The 18,371-nt window shown below is 42.3% G+C and overlaps 2 protein-coding genes across 4 annotated transcripts in view; both read right to left on the bottom strand.

Annotated features, from left to right (window-relative positions):
- The window catches only part of RCAN3 (RCAN family member 3), a 28,304-nt gene extending 22,735 nt beyond the window's left edge, over positions 1-5,569 (bottom strand). Inside the window, exon 1 of the mRNA XM_049821204.1 lies at positions 5,518-5,569. The gene's annotated coding sequence lies outside the window, so the exon portion shown is untranslated. The remainder of the gene's footprint in view (positions 1-5,517) is intronic.
- On the bottom strand, positions 1,616-17,951 carry NIPAL3 (NIPA like domain containing 3). 3 transcript variants are annotated; one of them, XM_049821185.1, is made up of 13 exons: positions 17,841-17,951; positions 15,539-15,946; positions 13,631-13,699; positions 13,375-13,546; positions 13,206-13,265; positions 12,362-12,507; positions 11,475-11,571; positions 10,079-10,214; positions 9,324-9,412; positions 7,761-7,824; positions 6,642-6,736; positions 5,761-5,956; positions 1,616-3,156 (listed from the first exon to the last, which is right to left on the bottom strand). In XM_049821185.1, the coding sequence occupies exons 2-13, from the start codon at positions 15,635-15,637 to the stop codon at positions 3,111-3,113; spliced, it is 1,269 nt and encodes a 422-aa protein (XP_049677142.1). In that variant the 5' UTR covers positions 15,638-15,946; positions 17,841-17,951; the 3' UTR covers positions 1,616-3,110. The 3 variants fall into 3 exon arrangements, with proteins under 3 accessions (XP_049677142.1, XP_049677143.1, XP_049677144.1); XM_049821186.1 differs by lacking the exon at positions 17,841-17,951 and adding an exon at positions 17,118-17,222; XM_049821187.1 differs by lacking the exon at positions 1,616-3,156 and having other exon boundaries at positions 4,722-5,956.
- Positions 17,952-18,371: the final 420 nt, after the last annotated feature.

The raw sequence follows: 18,371 nt of genomic DNA, 5'->3' as shown, positions 1-18,371 counted from the left end.
AACATCCTTTTTTTGGTTGTACTTGGTTTTGCACACAAAGCACACAGAACTATTGAATTTCACTAACACAAATATTTTGCTTTGTCCTCACTTGGAAAGCCTAAAGACAGTTAGGATTTTTGACATAAATACTGAAATTTCTGTGGTTTAAGTGCTTTCTTCTAAAGTTCAGGTACAGAAAAAAGGCAGTAAGTAAGGCTAAACTGGTCTTTTTTACCAGGGGTGAAATTTTTCCACAGTGCAGACCTTTCCTTCGTAAGAAAACGGGGCATAGCAGAATTCACTTTTAGAAAGGTAAGATCAGTCTTACCTGTCCAGATAAGGGATTCTGCAATTTAGATGCAGTGCAAATTTAGGTGGTAATTGGTTAGTCTCAATTACCTTAGCCTTTCCTTGCTGCAATCACATGCTTTATTAATCGAATACCATGTTCTTCCTCCCTAGTCAGCAATATATTTTGCTTTAATACCACAAGCTCCCAACATTTGTGTCCATTTCAGGGGCATTTTTAATACTCTGTCTTTTCTAGTAACACCTCTTTTGTAGCATGCATTTTTGTAATGCTCCTGCTATCTGGCTTGATTGCTACCTCTTTAATATTAGCACTTAACACCGTTGTCTCATATAACGAGCTACCCCTTAAGTGATGATGTATGTTAACAAAGTATTACCACATTTATCAGAAACTCTGGGGCTTAGGTATGCTGCTTCTGCAAGCATTCAAGCAAGTGCTAGCCTGTGTTTTAATACTTGCATCCAGGGACTTGCTATGAAGTGCAGCTTTAACACCAAAGTGGATAAGGCTGCTCCTGGGTTTTTTTTTCCATTTGTGGTTTGGGACCCCAAGAGATACATTTAATTAAGAGTATCCTGAGGGTTATCTTCTGCTTATCCCCCTGGACTAAAACCCATATGGTGAGTGTTAATTAGGTTGGCAAGCATTCGATTAAGCTACATTGCCAGTATTCTAAATTTATGACCGTCTGTATCTCTTAATGGCATTGTTAGGAAATGCCCTTAAGCTGTCTACTCCTACAATCAAAGACATGATATCCTGTATCTGAAGGATGGCATCTCCTACAGCGTAGCGTTCCCAACTAGTATTAGAGGTCTTCACTGTCTCAGAGAAGCATGCTGTTGTCTTAATTTCAGTATTGAGTTGGCAGGCATGCAAAATCATGAGTCAGGCCACCAATAATACAATGCTTTTGCTTTCGTGATTTGGCTCATCTTGTGTGTGTCCCCCACTCCTTTAGGCTATATTTGGATCACATTTTCAAGCTCTTCTCTGAAATAATGAATGCTAAGATATTTTTTTTTAAGCCCTGTAAAGCTAAGATTTGAAAGTAAACTATATGATTCCTAAAGCTGACGCCAAATACTTGGAGACTCAGGTAAAAAGGCGAGTATTGGTAATGCTGCAGCACCAAACATAAGTTGTAGCAATCTGCATTTCATTTACAAGTATCCTGTTAAAAAAGACAGTTCTTTGAATGCATATAGTACTTACGGTAGTAAACTAAATTCTGTCTTAACTTCTCTCAAGACATTTACGGCCAATTAAAGCTACACCAAGAGTATGGAGCAGGCCAGAATTCTATAGGTTTTGCCACAATCTTTTATTAAGTTTCATTTCCAAAGGTCTCACCTAGAAGACAAATAGAATTAAATAGACATGCAACATTGCTTATGAAAAATTAAGCAGTTATCCTTATGGTCCAATACTGTAAAGCTTGATTTATTTACACATTTTAATGGGAACAAGAGGATATTGTAGGCAGATCATTTTGTACATTCAGCCAACACACTAGCTGTATTCCACAGCATAAAGTTACATGTAAGATACACACTGAGAACATCTTAAGTGCTCTGGTGCACTGAAAAGCGACACAGCGTGGAAGCAATAGATGTCAGTTCACATTTGATAAAGCAGCTAGGAGACAGAAAATCAAGGAGCTATTCTACCAGTTTAGTAAAGGAGACAGCAGCCAGTTGATCTTTGTGCACACTTTTTCAGCTCCTGATTCTGAAAAATGCTGCACATTTGGAAATCTAAGCATACTCGGCTGTTTACAGTGCACTGCCTCTCTCGGGATCAGCCCTGGATTAACATATATGTCAAAACTTCAGTTTAAGTGTGCTGTACACCAAGATTATTTTTCATGCTGCAAGAAGGACTAGAATGTGGCATGGGGCTTCTCTCTTCATGTGCTGAAATAGCTGTAAATGTTTGCTGCAACCCCAGGCATGGCCATTGTCACCTCAGACTAACAAATATTCTGTAAGAAGTATAGACTTTAGGGTACCAACAGCTTCCTGTTTTCAGCTTGTAAACTCTGAACTAGAAGGGAGGTAAGGAGTTTATTTCAATCCTGAGCCATACCCTCCCACTGTTAGAAAGAGTGCAGAAGTCCTACAGTCAAGTTTATTAAACAGATGTTTGGCTTCTAGGGCCCTGTTCATGCCTTCTCAGCACCAGAGATAGCAGCTGTAAGACTGTGCTGAAGAGCAGAAAAGAAAATCTTTTGGAAGCTTGGGAGAAAGAACAAGAAAGGGGGAAGCACGTAAGACAAAAACCCTCCACATTTTATAATTCAAGTATTGAACATAGGCAGCGAGCAGGAGCGAGGTGCAGTCTGGCAGTGCTGCTACTGTGCTTTCAGTGGCTAACACAGACTGGCAAAAATGCAACCCTTACAACACCAGTGCATTGAGTTGAGACCTATAGGCCAAGGAACACCTCAGGCTCTACTGATGTGGCACAATGGAGTAATCAAAAATATTGTGATTTATGTGCTGTAGAAACAGACATCACCTCCCTTGGAGTCCTTTGTCAGGAAGTGTCCAAAAGCAAGTCTCACTGCAGGTAGAGGGAACTAAATAATTCTACTTAATAATGACAAACACACACAGACTGTGTAAATAAAACATGGTTATATAAAGCTTTGGAGCAAGGCTCTTGCCTTTAGAGTCTTTGAAAGAAAAGGGCCAAAACAGCACAATAATAGAAAAGCTCAGGTTATGGCTGGAGGAAACTTCACTCAGAGCACAAGACAGCCACATGCTGACAACTGAGGGCTCTCTGGCAGAGAGGAAGGTCAGGCCGGGAGTCAGTCAGTGCTCCGGCTTAGGCCTGTGGAGAATCCAGGCAGTATACTGCAAAAAAAAAAAAAAAATCACTTTATCAGGCCAGAGAGCAGCCCAAAAAAAGACAAGTACAAGCAGGGGCTCCGCATCAGAGTAGCGGTCTCCCCCTGGCAAAGCACTCTGTCTTTCATGATGTCAGGCCCATGACTAGAAAAACCTAACCAGCCATTTACCAGCTACAAAGTCTGCACACCAGTCAACTGCAGTTTTTAAATACTACTGAGAAACTAAGAACTGGGAAAACTACATTCTGTTACACATAGGACCATCCTAGTAATAGAAGTTAACAGCAAAACATTTAGGCCCTTCTGATTATTTTATACCACAGCAACAACTGTAATAATTAAACATGGAGAATATTGCCATGTAAAAAGTGGAGTTTGTAGCTATGCATGGTTTAGCACAGCTTGTTTTAAAGCAGTATGTTTCTGTGGTTTCAGAACTAATAGGTCAAAACAGCTACTGCTATTGATTAAAAGGGAAGAGATAAGAAAAGCCAGCCTTCTTGTACCCTTCCCATTCCGCCTCCCCTGTACTACTTTGTTTTGTATTGTTAATGAACAAAAGCTGCACATAAATTCACAAACAATTGATTACCAGGGATACAAAGCCAAAGGTAGTAAATCAGTGTCACTGCAACTCCAACAAGATTAATGTTCTGGCAGTATTAGTCCATTAACATTGTTATCTTACTTAAACACAAAAAGTATTGAGGGTAAAAGAAAAGCTGTTATTTCTTGAGGTTTCATAAGCTGTAGCGTACGGGATGCCACTGATAAGATCTGAATTGTCAGACATGCCAAGCTGGTGAAGAAACTTCACATATAGATACACATGCAGCCACTAGGCATCTACTCTTTGCAGGGGAGAAAAATTATAATTTTTCTAAGCTGCACAAAAATGCCAAAGCAATCTCAAGTATTTCCAGATTGAATTAGTATTCATAGCTGGCAAGGCAAACATATGCAAAAGAACAGTTCTGTTGTCATATACAATAGTAAGAATCTAGAATAACTCTATACAAGTCAGTGGATTCTTGGGAATTCGTAGTAGTGGGAACAGAAACTGGCTATGAGTCAATTTAAAAATTAAAAATTAAAAAAAAATAAATGCAGAAAGCCACTGTTGCAAGTCCAAGATCCTCCCAAACCCCTTGGTATCAGAGTAACCACTTAAAAATGCATGGAACGCAAGCACTATTAATTTCAAACAAAGTCTTTTGAGGTCCTGGAGACACTCCACTACACATCCAGTCCAAGACACACCGAGTAGACTTAAAATTCTGTTTCCCAGCAAAACAACAGCTTTTAGAGAAGATGATGATATCAAAGTGCCAGTATAACTTGCATATGCCAATAAATGTTGTACTTTGTCCTTTTCACTTGACAAGTTTCCCCCCCTTGTGTCTATTCTCCCTTCGTATCAGCTTCTAGCTATCTCTTGGAAGCTGGAAAGATAAATATTATGAGTACACAATTTTCCATTACTCTTACAGTCCTCACTGAGTGCTGGACTATGCACACTTCTCTTTTCTTCTTAGGTCATTCACAATATTAGACTAGTATCTCTTTTTGCCCCCCCTTTTTTTTTAAAAAAAAAAAAGGGGGGGGGATGGGGACCCCCAGCCTACAACACCTAGACTGAGCTTTTTAACTAAGGAATGTCAACACCTTTAAGCATTTAAGACCACTAAACAAAGTTGGAAATCCTGCCTCGGCCAGAAACAAAAGTGATAGAGAATTAGGACCTCATCAAGAACTACAAAAAATTCCCGCCGGATACCATTCACATTACTATTCCCATTTATTCTTGTTCTCATACTTTACAGTGTTCCCAGTGTACCATTTAATCCAGCTTGAAGCTCCTGCTATGAAACCAGAGAACTGGCAAATAATCTTTGTTCTAAGGTGCCATATAATCCAGTGGTGCTATAAAAACAATTCACATTGTCAGTGCGTATGTTCAACACTAGTCAGAGAATAGGTGTACAGGAAGTGCCCAAGATTCACGTTTTGAAGGAATGAAGTAGCTTGCTTACGCTAACCAATTATGCTGCTCTAAAGACACAGTAAATTTCAGTATTCATGCTTGAAAACAATTACATTTTATTGCCATGTTAAGGTAGCTTGGTGATCACATTAGAGACATGAGGATTTACAACTTTTCTGGTAATCCATCACAGTCTCTATACATGAAAGATTAAATCCTGCCCTCCTCTCTCTGTGAGCAACTCCTGAAAACTTCCTATTTGGAGATAAACCCATTCCCAACAGGACTAAAAATTGCACAGTCACTTCTCTACCCACAGCTCTGCGTTTTCACAGCATCTGCTATCTCATCGGTTTCATACTGCCACAATACTGCACTCACCATTTCACACTTCCAGACAGCAGCCGTCAATGGAGAACTGTGAATTACTTCTTGCTAAGATGAATGCTTTCCACTTCACAACTATAGAGAGTTGTTTATTTTAATAATCAGCCTTGAAAGTTAAGTTTGAGACGAGCTTTAAACTATATCAAGGTTGGCTTTACACTTGCTTATATTTTAATAAGTAAATAAATAAAGGTCATACTTCTGACGATTCAAATCAGTTCCTTAAAGGTCACTCACTCCTTTTTGCTGTGCTCCAGCACCCGGTAGGGTGGAGCAGAAACTCCTTTGGAACCATGTTGCTCCTGCACAATCGGCAACGTAGCTGGAGTGTAAATTTCCGGCATGTTGTCATTGTTCTCTAGGGCACCGTAGGAAAAAGAAGCTTTGAGGTCAGGCTGAACTGCAATCCCTTTATCGTGCATGTTCTGCATGCCTGAAAAGAGCAAAGACAGAGATTAAATGCTTAGGAACAAAGTGCATTCTTCCTGCACTCTGGTAAATCAGCAAATTATAAAGTCTCAGTGTTTGTGATATGCGGCTCATCAGTTCCTGGAGTGTTAAATGAAAGACATAATGTTTTTCTGCTTAGCTCTAAAGCAACTAATGGAGAAATAAGCGTCAAGTGAATGAGGGATGGCAGTCAGTTATTTATCAAGTGCTGCATATCGTTTATACAGCTCACCAGAAAGAGAGTTTAGCTGCACTTCCCAAAAGAAATTTCTGCTCTCCCTGGCCTCTACCTCTTGCAACATACCTCAGCCTTCCCCAATAATCAGTTCTTCCTGCTGGATGAATCCCAAGCATATGCTCAAACTAGTTCATCCTTCCAGATTGCAACCAACTGGACAAGGCTGTTCTGACAAAATATGACACCCCCCTTGGTGTCAGAGGACCCAGCATAAGTGGCACCCAAGTAGCACATCACCTCTTCTCTGCTCCATGCAAAACATGCACATACTCCTCACAAGGTGCAAACAATCAAGAGAAGGAAAAACTAGAAAACAACACAGCCACCGGATATATCCGGATACTTAATAGAGCCTAAAGCTTGAGCTTTCACTGTGAAGCCCAATACTTAAAAGAGAAAGACTGATAAATCACTGTATTTTTACTGTTACCTGGCATAGCATCCATTGATATGTAAGGTTCAAATGGTACAGATTTCTTCCTATTTCTTGTGATCAGGAAGACACCTAGAAATGCTATGAGGCACCTGAGAGAGAAGACAAGAGCTGCTGAGATAACTGTGAAAAGGGAGAGGAGGTAATATTGCATGTTGCTTCTTCTGAATGCCTATCATGTAGCACCATAAAGAATTCAGAACTGGAAGTGAAAGAACTGCGAAGAATTACAGGGAACTGTCTCAGCTGAATAACCCTCTTCAACAGTACTGAAATCCACCTAGCAATCAGAACAATTTCACCTTTTCTTTATCAAAGCGCAGGAAAAAGTTTTCATGTTAATTATTTAATTAACCTTGACTAACTAAAGGGGGAAGAAAGCATATCAAAATTTGGTTTTCTTTGATGAAATTCCAGGATTTAGCAGCCTGACCTTTGAAAAGTTTCCCATAGGTAAACACACTAACAACTGTCGATCTTGATTTTTACAGCATGTTGACAGAGAAAGGCGCAGTTCATAACATTAATCTCCCAATTGTTTTTTTTCCTGTACTAATCTGAAAGACATTTCAGAATGTCCCCTGATTATGAAGAGCTAATCACATTAAGACAGGTACTAGAACTAAATACTGAGTTACACATCAAATGTTTTACTGATTGTATCTGCATTGTGTGAGGGCCCACGCCCTAAGAAAGAGGACTCCAGAAGTCCAGTCACAGTTCAGTGAAGGCTGGGTGCAAAACCTGAAACAGATTCCCTAGAGATGGCTTCTTTTGGTTATTCTGCATTTCTTCTAGATTCATGAGCAGGTAGCTTGAAAAACAGCCCATTTGCTTCAACATCCAAGCTGATTTCCAGTACAGTAAGGGATTTAGTGTTTAATCTTGCACAATTATGCATAAACCTAGTGTTATACAATTCCTCTAGAACATCCATCATCACTCAGACAAGATACTGAGTTCTATGGGCCTTTGTTTGCTCTAACAGAGAAAGTGCTTTCAGTTTCTCCTCCTCTCCAAGACAGTACATACTGCCAATATATACATATTTTAAAAATTTTAGTCATATGAAGAAATATTTCCCAGTTTTCTATCAAAGAAACTTTAAACACTTACCCAAGCGCAAACATACATATATGGAGAACATCTTCGCCGGTGAAGTCCAAGTAAAAAGTTGCTCCTTTAAAAGGAAATAATTCATGACATCTTTCTTCCAGCTTACATGAGCAACTAGTGCTACATCTCCAGCACTAGTCCCTCCAGAAACCAAATCATGCAAGATTCCTATTTTTATAGTCAGCACCTTTTTTTTAAAAATGATCTTAAAATAGAAAAAGGTGGCCTGATTTCCACTTTACACAATTTATTGACAAATCTTTTAGAATTTCACTACCAAAATAGTTATACTGGTGTAACTAACATAGATGCAAGTAAATCTGCACAGCAGGACAGCAACTAGTACAAATCTTTCCATATTGGGGTTGGGGGTTGCAAAGGAAACATTGCTGGTACTATTGCATGTCACTGTGCTAATAAAGCCTGAGCCAAATTCTCACCATACAGCAGTGCTCACCACATAAACAAGAGAAACTGTATTTCTGAAGGCTGAATGACAAACCAAATTGGATCTTTCTAACTACAACAGGATACAAACTCTTGACCCCAAACAAGTATATACAGTTCAAACCTATAAGATGACAAGAGTCCTTGGTGTCCTGGATGTCAACAGGACACACATTCTGGCTCCTACTCTTTACATTGCTAATTGAAGTGAATAAGCTGATGAATCTGAGAGCAGCATATGGCTTGGAACATGACAGGAAATAAACATGAGCCAAAGAGTAGGCCATACTCTCTCATGACATTGAAGAGGAGCATTAAAAGGCAATGTGTAATTTACACATATTACACACAGAGAAAGCTATGGCCCTTATATACCTGGAAGAGCATTACACAGATAGTATCCATTACTGTCAAGCAGATGCACTGTCTCCAGTGTTGGGGTTTTGGTTTTTTTGTTTGTTTTCCCCAGTTTTGCTCATATGTCTAAGTGAGGAGAACAAAACCTTAAAAAGGCCGCTTGTCGGGTTTGAAGCCTAAAGGGATTTGAAATGCTCATCTCTGTTCACACAGACAAAGCTTTTCCTACGTGGGCAAGGACTGAAATGGGAGTAAACTGTTCAGAAAGAAAAATGCTTATAAAGCTGTGAGCAGCTGCATTCTAGATACAATGCAAGCAAGACTATCAGGAAGAGAATTGTAACACCTTTGTACAGAGGAAGTAAGTATGCTTATACACTGTATCCCATACATTTTAACAAAATCTAGATAAAATTACACAAGAACTTTCAGCTGTCTATTCAAGTTGCACATCTAAGAGCATACATCACCCTCTTCTACACACTAGTATGGTATGAGTAATACAGTCTCAAACATAAGCTCCCATGCACTTTAAACAAAATGACAGAACTTAACAGAAAATTTTAACACAGTCTAATGGGATAATTCACATTTTTTGAAAGAAAAAAGAAACAAAGTCAGCTGCAGAAGAAAGATGACAAGAAAATACAAGTCATCATCTGGCTGAGTATTCACCTTCCCCATCTGTAAGTGAGGATTATTTTCCAAAATCTTCTGCCCTTCTAGAAAGCACCAACACACTGTTTTGTGCACTGTTACCTGCTGTGATTGCTACTGTTGTGGACAGGATATAGCCGATGCTGGCAATCTGAGATGAGTCATACAGTTGTGAGGCTTGAGCTAAAAATCTGCAATACAATGACAGACAACAGGGGTTGATTTGGGAAGGATACTCAATTGTATAGCGGTTATCATGGACTAGTATAGGTGTCCTTTTTGGAAACACCTTTCAAAAGTGATGCATAAATTTAAGAAACTTTATTCTTTTTCTCACTAAACCTGCAGCAGCATCCCTAGGATTTAATAAAAACGATAGAAGAGTAAGCCTTATGGCTGTACTGACTAAAGGCAGTGAAATTGCTGCCACTGACCTTAGGGCCAGAATGTCGCTCACATTTTGAATAGCTTTTTATCCCTGCTGCTACTGGCTTTTTTATGTTATTACAGGTACAGAGGAAAAAAAGACAGATCATCAACACTGATTCTGCACTTTCATTTTAGCCAGCACACAGATACTGTATTCGATTTGCCACCATTTCATTCCTAACATTGTTTTGCAAATACTTGAATGATGTATAAATTTGGAATTAAAACTACTTGGCACTACATGGAAAAGCAAAGAACACCTCTATCCCAGGCTCCTGTGACATGTGTTTGAGGACAGGTCACAGAATAGAATGGATAGTTCTCCTAAAATATAATCAGCATTCTTGGAATGGGTAACAAACAGCCCACTAATTACTGATCCACTGAAACCAGTACAGTTACAGTCAAAAAGAGAGTGAATGTCTTACGTTGCTTGAAAGATCGCTGTAGCAATCATGCACACCAACATGATATAAAATATAGGGTAGTCAAGTTGTAAGTTTCCTTGTATCGAGACAACAATCATGCCTGCCACAGCCTTCACGGTCACAACAGTCATGGAACCTGTGAATGTTTACCAAGACTCAGCTGAAGCACTGACATGTGTTCAATGGGACAGGAATGCTGCACATCCACTCTATACATGACAGGCATCTAGCTGCAAACAAAACCAAGATCTGCAAGAACTTGAACCCTCCTTTTACCAGGCCAAACAAGGGATGCAAACTGCCTAGTTTATTGCGAACTCTGCCAGTTTTATTCCCAACAACTTCAACACAGTGACCTTCAATAAATCACTTAACTTTTCTGTATCACAGTTCCCTTGTCTACAGGACTGAGAGCATTTACTGCTTTTTTAAAGTGTTTAAACAGTGTTGTGCAATCACATGATGGAAGGATATACAAATTTTAATTTCTGATGCCATATAGGCTTGGTTAATAAAGCTAAAGAAGTTTTCAAAACAAGAATCAAAACGAGCCTACTTCCTTTCCATTTCTTGAAAGTGCACAAGTCAGGGCCATTCAGAATTAGAATAGATGCTTTTTCTATAATTCATGCAGCCTTTGAGGCATCAGTTACTGAAATCCAGCCCCAAACAGTTAAAAAAAAGGAAAAAAAAAGAAAAAAGAAAAGACACTGCAGTAAGTGAAGCTGCATAAATAGCAAAAATAGAGAACTGCGACATAGATTCAACAGCATGTCAGACTGCGTCACTGCCTTGCTATTATTCACCCTTTTTAAAGTTTAATTGATCTTAGTTTCTTAAAAAAACAGATTAATGTGGAGAAAGGTACAAGTGAAATACTGGCCTTTCCAAAGTCACTGTAAGATCCCATTGTAGGCTATGAGGATTTCAAAAACATCATTTGACCCCGTGCCCAGAGGCTCTCCCAATTTAAATAGGGACATACTGGCATGGCAGAGTATTTATCATTTCTTTAGCCACAGAGCAAATCTTCCCAGAGCCAAGAAGATTCTTGTAGGTCAAATCCTCTGTTTCATCCACTGAATCAGCCTTTCTCATCCACTGAGCAGATAAAATATCATACCATGCTTTGCATGCACAGATTAAAATTACAAACACTAATAAATAACTTGTGCTTTCTGTATTTGGCATATTATTCGTTCTTATGGGAAATAAGTCTTAATTGTTCAAAGGTCATTTGCAAAGATCCTAAACATCACTGCAAGATACTAGCTTCATCTAATTAGTGGTAGCATTTCTGGAGTAAATTGGTGCATTTTATGACATTAATTAGGTCAATATAATTCCCTACATGCCATAGATGCTTAGAAGATCTTAAAAGTCCATATCAACTTACCCAGCAAGGCTACTAGCAGAAGAATAACTACAATGTAGTTTGCATTTTTCTCCTTGTAAAAATAGAGTAGCAGGCAGAACATAACAATCTCCACAAGCTACAAAAGATAGAAAAGAGAATATTAAGAATTGTGGGATATATGGGGTCGGCAGTAAACAGGATTCTGAGCCAGTCAAACATTAGACTTACACAATAGGGCAAATCAAAGGAAAATGAGGATCCCACAAAATTATAGATCAAATTTAGCATGATCTTAGATTCTAATTAGATGAGATATTCAATAGCTTCTTCAGAACAATAAACATGGGACACTTTTGACGTTATATCCATGGTAAAGCAGCAGATCAAATAATCCTGACTGAATATTCGCATTGGAGATCTCAGCCTACTTTCTGTAATGAGGTTCTTTAAGTGATCCCTGGAGCACACATCTTATTTAATGCCCACACTTATCTCCATTAAAAAACGATAGATTTCATAAGATTTTCAATAAGAGATTGATGGCTCCAGAGAAAGTCAGTGTAGAAAAAGCCCAGATGCAAGCACAGTATTTGGACACCTCTGGAACAGTTGCTCTCAGCTGCCATAAGTACTACTGCCACAGGCTGAAGCCAACAGGTCAGGGAGAGAGCAAGCTATTTTAAAACTTTTCAGTTAAAGGTATATAAGTCCTAACAGAATAATCCAGAGAAAGAATAGGAGGGTTCCAAACTGTGCATGCAGGTGTCCACAGGCAATGTAGAACTGATACCGGGAAAAACTGACATAGGTTCATTAGCAAGTACAAGGAATATTGCTAGTAACCATAAGGAAAAATAATGCTTGAAATGAAACTCCCAATCAGGCATATAGCAGAAAACTGTCCCACATTTTATGGGCCATCTTACCACATACAACAGAAATGGCCAGCTCACTAAATGTCTAGTGATATTTTCTCCTGTCATCTTCTCATGACTATTAGGTCCAAATGTTATCAGCAGATAAGTTCCAACAATTGCCAAACCACAGCCTACAAAGGACAAAACATAGCGCCCTTTGGCAACCAAAGGGGGGAAAAAGAAAAGAAGAAAAAAAAAAAAAGAGAGGACAAAGTTAGTGGGTTAGTGTGGATGCATGGAATTAATAGCACACATGCACAGCAACCATTAATGACATCATGCACATTCCTCTGGATGACTCATTCCTCTGCCCTTCATGTCTCACTGTCAAAATATTAGAACCAAAAAAACCCTAGGCAATGTGTGTTCTGTGAGTTGAGAAAAAAAGCTCATACCAGGGAACATCTGCTAAACAAGTATCTGGGGCTTATCCTGCCTGGCACTGCCCACAGCCCATGTTCTAGGAAATGGAAGAATGAATGCCCCAGTTCTGCAAACACTTGCACATGTATGAAATTCAGCTGATTAAGTTGTGCCTACACTACTGCAGAGTCAAGGCCCTGGGCTGCAGCTTCATCCCAGAGAACCACGATTCTCAAATCCTGCAAACAAATACCATTTCCATGTATTTCTAAAATCTGTGAGCTTCAGATGATTTGGCACAAGTCAGAAAAAAAACAAAAAACAAAAATCCATTTTTAACAAACAGTGGATGAGATGACACATTTCTTCAAAGAGGTAGTATAGCTAATGGAGATCTTGCCATCCCTCTAATTATGATTCTTGAGAGGCCATGCTCTGTGTTGAATGGCTTGTAAACAGAGGAAAAATGAAAAGGAACTGCCGAACTTACTCAAAAAATCCTTGGGCTTCCATTTTTCTTTAATAAATATAATTCCTATGATTGCACTAGCTGTAAAAAAAGGAGAGAGAAACAGCGAGTTATGTATCGGTCCAATGATCTGCAATCTCACGCTGGAACGCTCTCAGACTTCTATGGCTGTTGTCTCTTTCCCCCTTACCTATAACAGACACTGCGCTGAGTGGCACAATCAGTGAAAGAGGAGCAAACGCATAAGAGGAAAACACTCCCAGTTCTCCCAGCACCAGCAGAAACAGTCCACACCACCATGTCTTGGTTTTGAAGTAGGCTCGGGGGTCTTTGGAGCCTGCCAGCCGGATGTGGCTGTATTTCTAGAAAAGAAAATAAAGGCAAAGAAGCTTTGGCATGCTTGATGCTTTTTAATGTGGGATGAATATTTGCTTCATGATACTCACTTGGAGGTTGAGTGCAATACTGATAACAAGATGCCCAAAAATAGCTAGTAATGCACCGATCAAGTTCTCCTGTAAAAACAAAGTAAACACACAGATATTAAATTAGCCACTGGACCCTGAAGGAAGTTGGAGCTTTTTGCACAACCTGGAAGAGAGCAGACTTTTCAAACAGTCCCTAGATCACCTGTCAATAAAATCTCTGTTTATCTTCCTCCCTTTCTACACGATCTAGGGCAATTCAGGTAAATTCCCTGTGGCTACTCCCAAATCTGTGAAACTCCAGTGAAAGATAACCCTTCCTTAACAGACACTTTCTACAAGAGACTTAAAGAAGTGTGCATATATTTGCATTCTTTGCAGTTTCTCAGAGAAGAAGATAAATCTAAACACAACGATAAATCTAAACACAATGATCCATTCACTCATTCTTCCCTTTGAAAAACTCTTTTCATGAGGATGTTTGTTGCCCTGGAATTCAGCAGAGTATAGATCAGGAACCTCTGCATTCTGCAGGTCACATTCTGCTCTTTTCCACTTATAACATCTGCTAGTTCAGCAGGTAATTTAGCCCATTTGATGAGGCAGCCCAATTATCATAGATTCTATGCTGCTTTTTATACAAACCAGTTATTCCAAAGTAATAGGCAACTGGTAGCAGCTCCTAGCAAGCTCCCAACCCCTTCTACATTAGCACTCCCAGCTCAGCAATAATTCTCACAGTCTAAAGACAGAATCTGAAATAAAAAAGGATGTAAAGCAGGCTGAGTCACAAAGGAAATGTACATTAGGAGTGAACAGAAGAGCCTGAGGCTAAGCCAGGCCATTTAGCATGTTCTTCCAACAACTGTCTAAATCTCATTAGATGTCATTAGCACTTTCCATTTCAGTACTGGTCTCCAAGATACAGTCTAGTACTTACTTTGATTGATTTGGGATAACTGAGCTCCCATTCGTATTCCTCCCTTACCAGTAAATATACTATCCTTGATTTTTTCATACATAGTAAGACAAGGACTTTAAGATTTCAAGTTCTTATCAGTGGAACAAAAATCTCTTTATCAGGATGTATGAAAATAAGATTCACCAAAGCAGCTTCATTCAAAAACACCTGAAAGATCTTCCCACAACAGACAGTAAAGTTGGCAGAAAAATGTCACTGTGTGATCACAGATGTAGCCAGAGAAGCTCAGCAGTTTACTGGTTCAGCAACTGGACTTCAGTTTAGAAGACATGGAGGAGACGGTGCCTCAGCTGAAAAGCCCCTAAGAGCAGAGCAGCTTTGGGATTGGCTTCCGGACTGTGAAAGCCTGCAAGCCAACATCAGTCTGGTCAACTTTTATAACGCACCTAGGACTGCGTTCTTAGCAAAGTACTTTTTCCAGTGAAAAAAACCCCACACTTCTTGCTGCAATTCAGCACCTTCAGAATCAGGGATTTCGATGAAATTGATTTGGGAACAGCTCCATTCCCACCTGCAGAATAAGGAGGAACTACAGCAACATGTCCCGTCTCAGCTGCAGGCTCCCTGCATGCCTGTGGGCTGACCCACCTGAAATTCAAGTACTTGAATATACAGCAGACCTGAACATCTGATCTCATTTACTGATGTATGGGTTAGCCTGAAAAGGCACCTAGCAGAATTTATTGCACTTAACCACCTTTAGACATCCACATTTTAACTGCCAGTCCTTTCTTCACTTTATCTAGCTCTTCAAGACACAGATTTTCTCTTTCTTTCTCTCACTGCTTATATACACAGCATATAACACACGGGGGGCTCTGGGCATGGCTAAATACAAAGACAGTGCACTTTCTGGAAAAAAAAAAAAAAAGGCAAAATACAGTGGCATTATCAGCTTACTTGAATAGTTAGGACTTTCTAGGGATAGACTGGGGTAGAAATCTGACCTTGTAAGAAAAGGAGTCAGTGTGTGGCTGCACAGAAACCGCTGCTGTGGCCAACGGGAGTTGCTGAAGTTGTAGATTTGGACTGTTGCCTCCTTCCATTTTGGTTGATTGGAATGTTTGCTTTTCAGCCTCTCTGATGCTGGGACTTCTCTTTAAAGAAGATATTTGGGCCCTGCTGGAACCACCTTATCTGTAACTTGGTACCACTTCTTCCCATACATCCTGTTTTCTTGGACAAGCAACAATTAGTTCAGTGAAGCACAAAAAATTCTCTGTAGCCTGTCTGCTGCTTTTCTTCCCCCGCCAGGCTACACTGAGATAGGGTAGGCACTGTAGGCAGAAGTGTAGATAAGCCAATATTTCCAGCCAGTCAGTGGGGCAGCAAGGTTATATTCCTCCAAGGTGACACTAAGGAAAAAAAAACAAAAACACAAACAAAGGAGAATTAGGTCACATGAACTCAATGGTCCAAAACCTGCAATGAAATCCTGCTGAAGGACAGGCCGCAGAAAACCCCCTGGAATCAAACTAACAGCTGCATATATCAGCAGAGAAAGCAGATTTTAAATGCCTTCTTACAAAGTCTCAAACACAGAAATTGCACAGACTTTGCTTTACGAGAACTTGCAAACTGGCCTGGCCGCAAGGGTGACATATTCAGCTGGTATTTAACATCAGGCCTTGCCATTTGGAAAGCTCTTATCAAAAAGCCTCTGAAGTCCTCCAAGCCCCGCTTTTAATTTCTCTACTGCCTGCGTACCTCTGTTGTTTGTTCAGGAAGTAGCGTTACATTAGTCACGCCATCTCCATGTGCTGGGGATGACAGTGCTGCTCTTCATCCAAACAGAGGTCATTTCAGTGTAATCGCTGTGAGCAGAGTTTGGAGGCTAAATTCCTTAGAGCCAGACTCATTGTAGGTGTCTGGAAAGCACGCACACACCAAGCTTGTCTGAGGTCCCTGCACACTGCGATGGCTCCTTTCACCAAAGGCCTCAAGGAGCATCAGCATCATCTCCTGGTTTGTATGGAGGGGGATACTGGAGTATGGACATTGCAGTGGTCTGAGCCTCACAGGTGACATGTCCTTCAAAGACTACGCAAAATGCTGCAGGCTGAGCATCTCTTAGACCCTGGACAATTGGCCTGCGATCACATCCTGAGGTAGCAGGACCCATCCCACGCTCAGGCTACAAACCACAGGCTGTCTTGGCCAACCCTGGCCTACAAGGGATTACTTCAACTCACGGGTTGTCCCAGCATCTCCAGCGTGGGGAAGACAGGGGCAGCACAACCGCCTAGCCACGAAAAGCTAAAAACACCCCTTTGTGAGGGGAGGTGGGGAGCAAAGCCCCCTCCCACCATGAAGAAACCCTGCCTGGACAGAGCAGAGCCTGGCTGAGGGCAGGGGTTGCCCCCAGCATCACCCTCGGGGGCTCAAGCCGCCCTCCCCAGCCGAGACCCGCAACCAGACCCCAACGGCGGTTTGTTCCCGACCCAAACTCCCACACAACCCCGCCGGGAAAACCCCGCATGGGCGAGGGGACAGAGCCGGCCTGTCCCGGCGGTCCCGAACACTCACCTGCTCCCTCAGGGAGCGACCCCCGCACTCCACCCCCACGGCCCCGGGGCCTTCAGCCCCCAACTTCGGTTCCCGGCCGGGAACCGCGTTCCGTTCCTACCCGGCCCCTCCGATTTGCCGCCAGCCCTGTCAGTCCCGGGCCGGGCCCCGGTTGTCGGCGGGGATTGGCTGCTGGGCGGGGAGGGCCGGGCTTTAGCCCACCTATGGGCTGAGCCCGTCTGAGGCGCAGGGCTCTGAGGAGGCGGGCGGGAGGAAGGAACCGGGTTTCGCCGTTCGTTTCGGGCGGGGGCGGCAGCGGGACGGCACCCGCAGGCCCCTCCCGGAGCCCCCGGCCCAGGGACAACCGCGGCAGCCCACCTTCACCTGGCGGGGTCGGTCCGTCCGTCCGTCCCCCTGTATTTGGGGTGGGAGGGAGGGGCGTCTCCGGGTGATGCCCCCGCTCCAGCCGCCAGAGCCACCTTAAGGCGCATGCGCAACAAGACTCCCCGTCCTCGAGCCACCTTGAGCATGCTCAACCCGGCGGATGGCGGCGGCTCTGAGAGTTCGCCTGTGATTGGGCGCCTGCCGGAGGGCCCAAAGTAACAGGCGCAGTGATTGGAGGAGAACTAGGTGGGCCGTTGTCTCGGCAACCAGGTGTACGCGTTCCCTCGGCCGCCGGTACTGCCGAGGGCCGGAGTGTCCCGAGACGCACCGGCAGGTACCGGCCGCACCGCGCCGCCTCACCTGGAGAGGGGAGGTGTGTGTGGAGGGGGCACCCCCGGCGCGCACCGCACTGCCTCACCCGCTCGGGTACCCGCCATTCCCAGCGTACACCGCGCTACCTGACGGGGAGGACTGACGCCGTTCCCGACATGCACCGCGCCAATCACCTGGGCGGGGCGGGGCAGTGACGTTGCTTCCTGTAGTTCGAGGAGGGGTCTTTCCTCAGGCCGCTTCCCGCCTCCCCCCTCCTCATCCTCCCCGAAACGATCGTCCTGTACCCAGGCAGCAGTCGCTGCAGCGGTTGGTTGAACGAAGAACACAAAGGTTATGGCTGACCCGTTACCCCTCTGTAGAAAACCAACCCAGTCCTTCCAGCCTCAGCCCGTCTGCTGCACGTTCATGCTTGTGACGGGTTTGTTTCAGAAACAAAATGGCGGCGCTACGCAGAGTTGTTAAATTGGATGTGGGGTAGCTCGGTAACATGCATACCTGCCTTTCCGCAGGCACTCGTGGATGCTCTGAAAGAGCACGAGGTACATCGGGCAGAAAAGC

This window comes from Accipiter gentilis, chromosome 17 (assembly GCF_929443795.1).
Source record: "Accipiter gentilis chromosome 17, bAccGen1.1, whole genome shotgun sequence".
Taxonomy (NCBI): domain Eukaryota; kingdom Metazoa; phylum Chordata; class Aves; order Accipitriformes; family Accipitridae; genus Astur; species Astur gentilis.
Note: the sequence above shows the minus strand (reverse complement) of the source record. Positions and strands in the feature narration are given on the sequence as shown.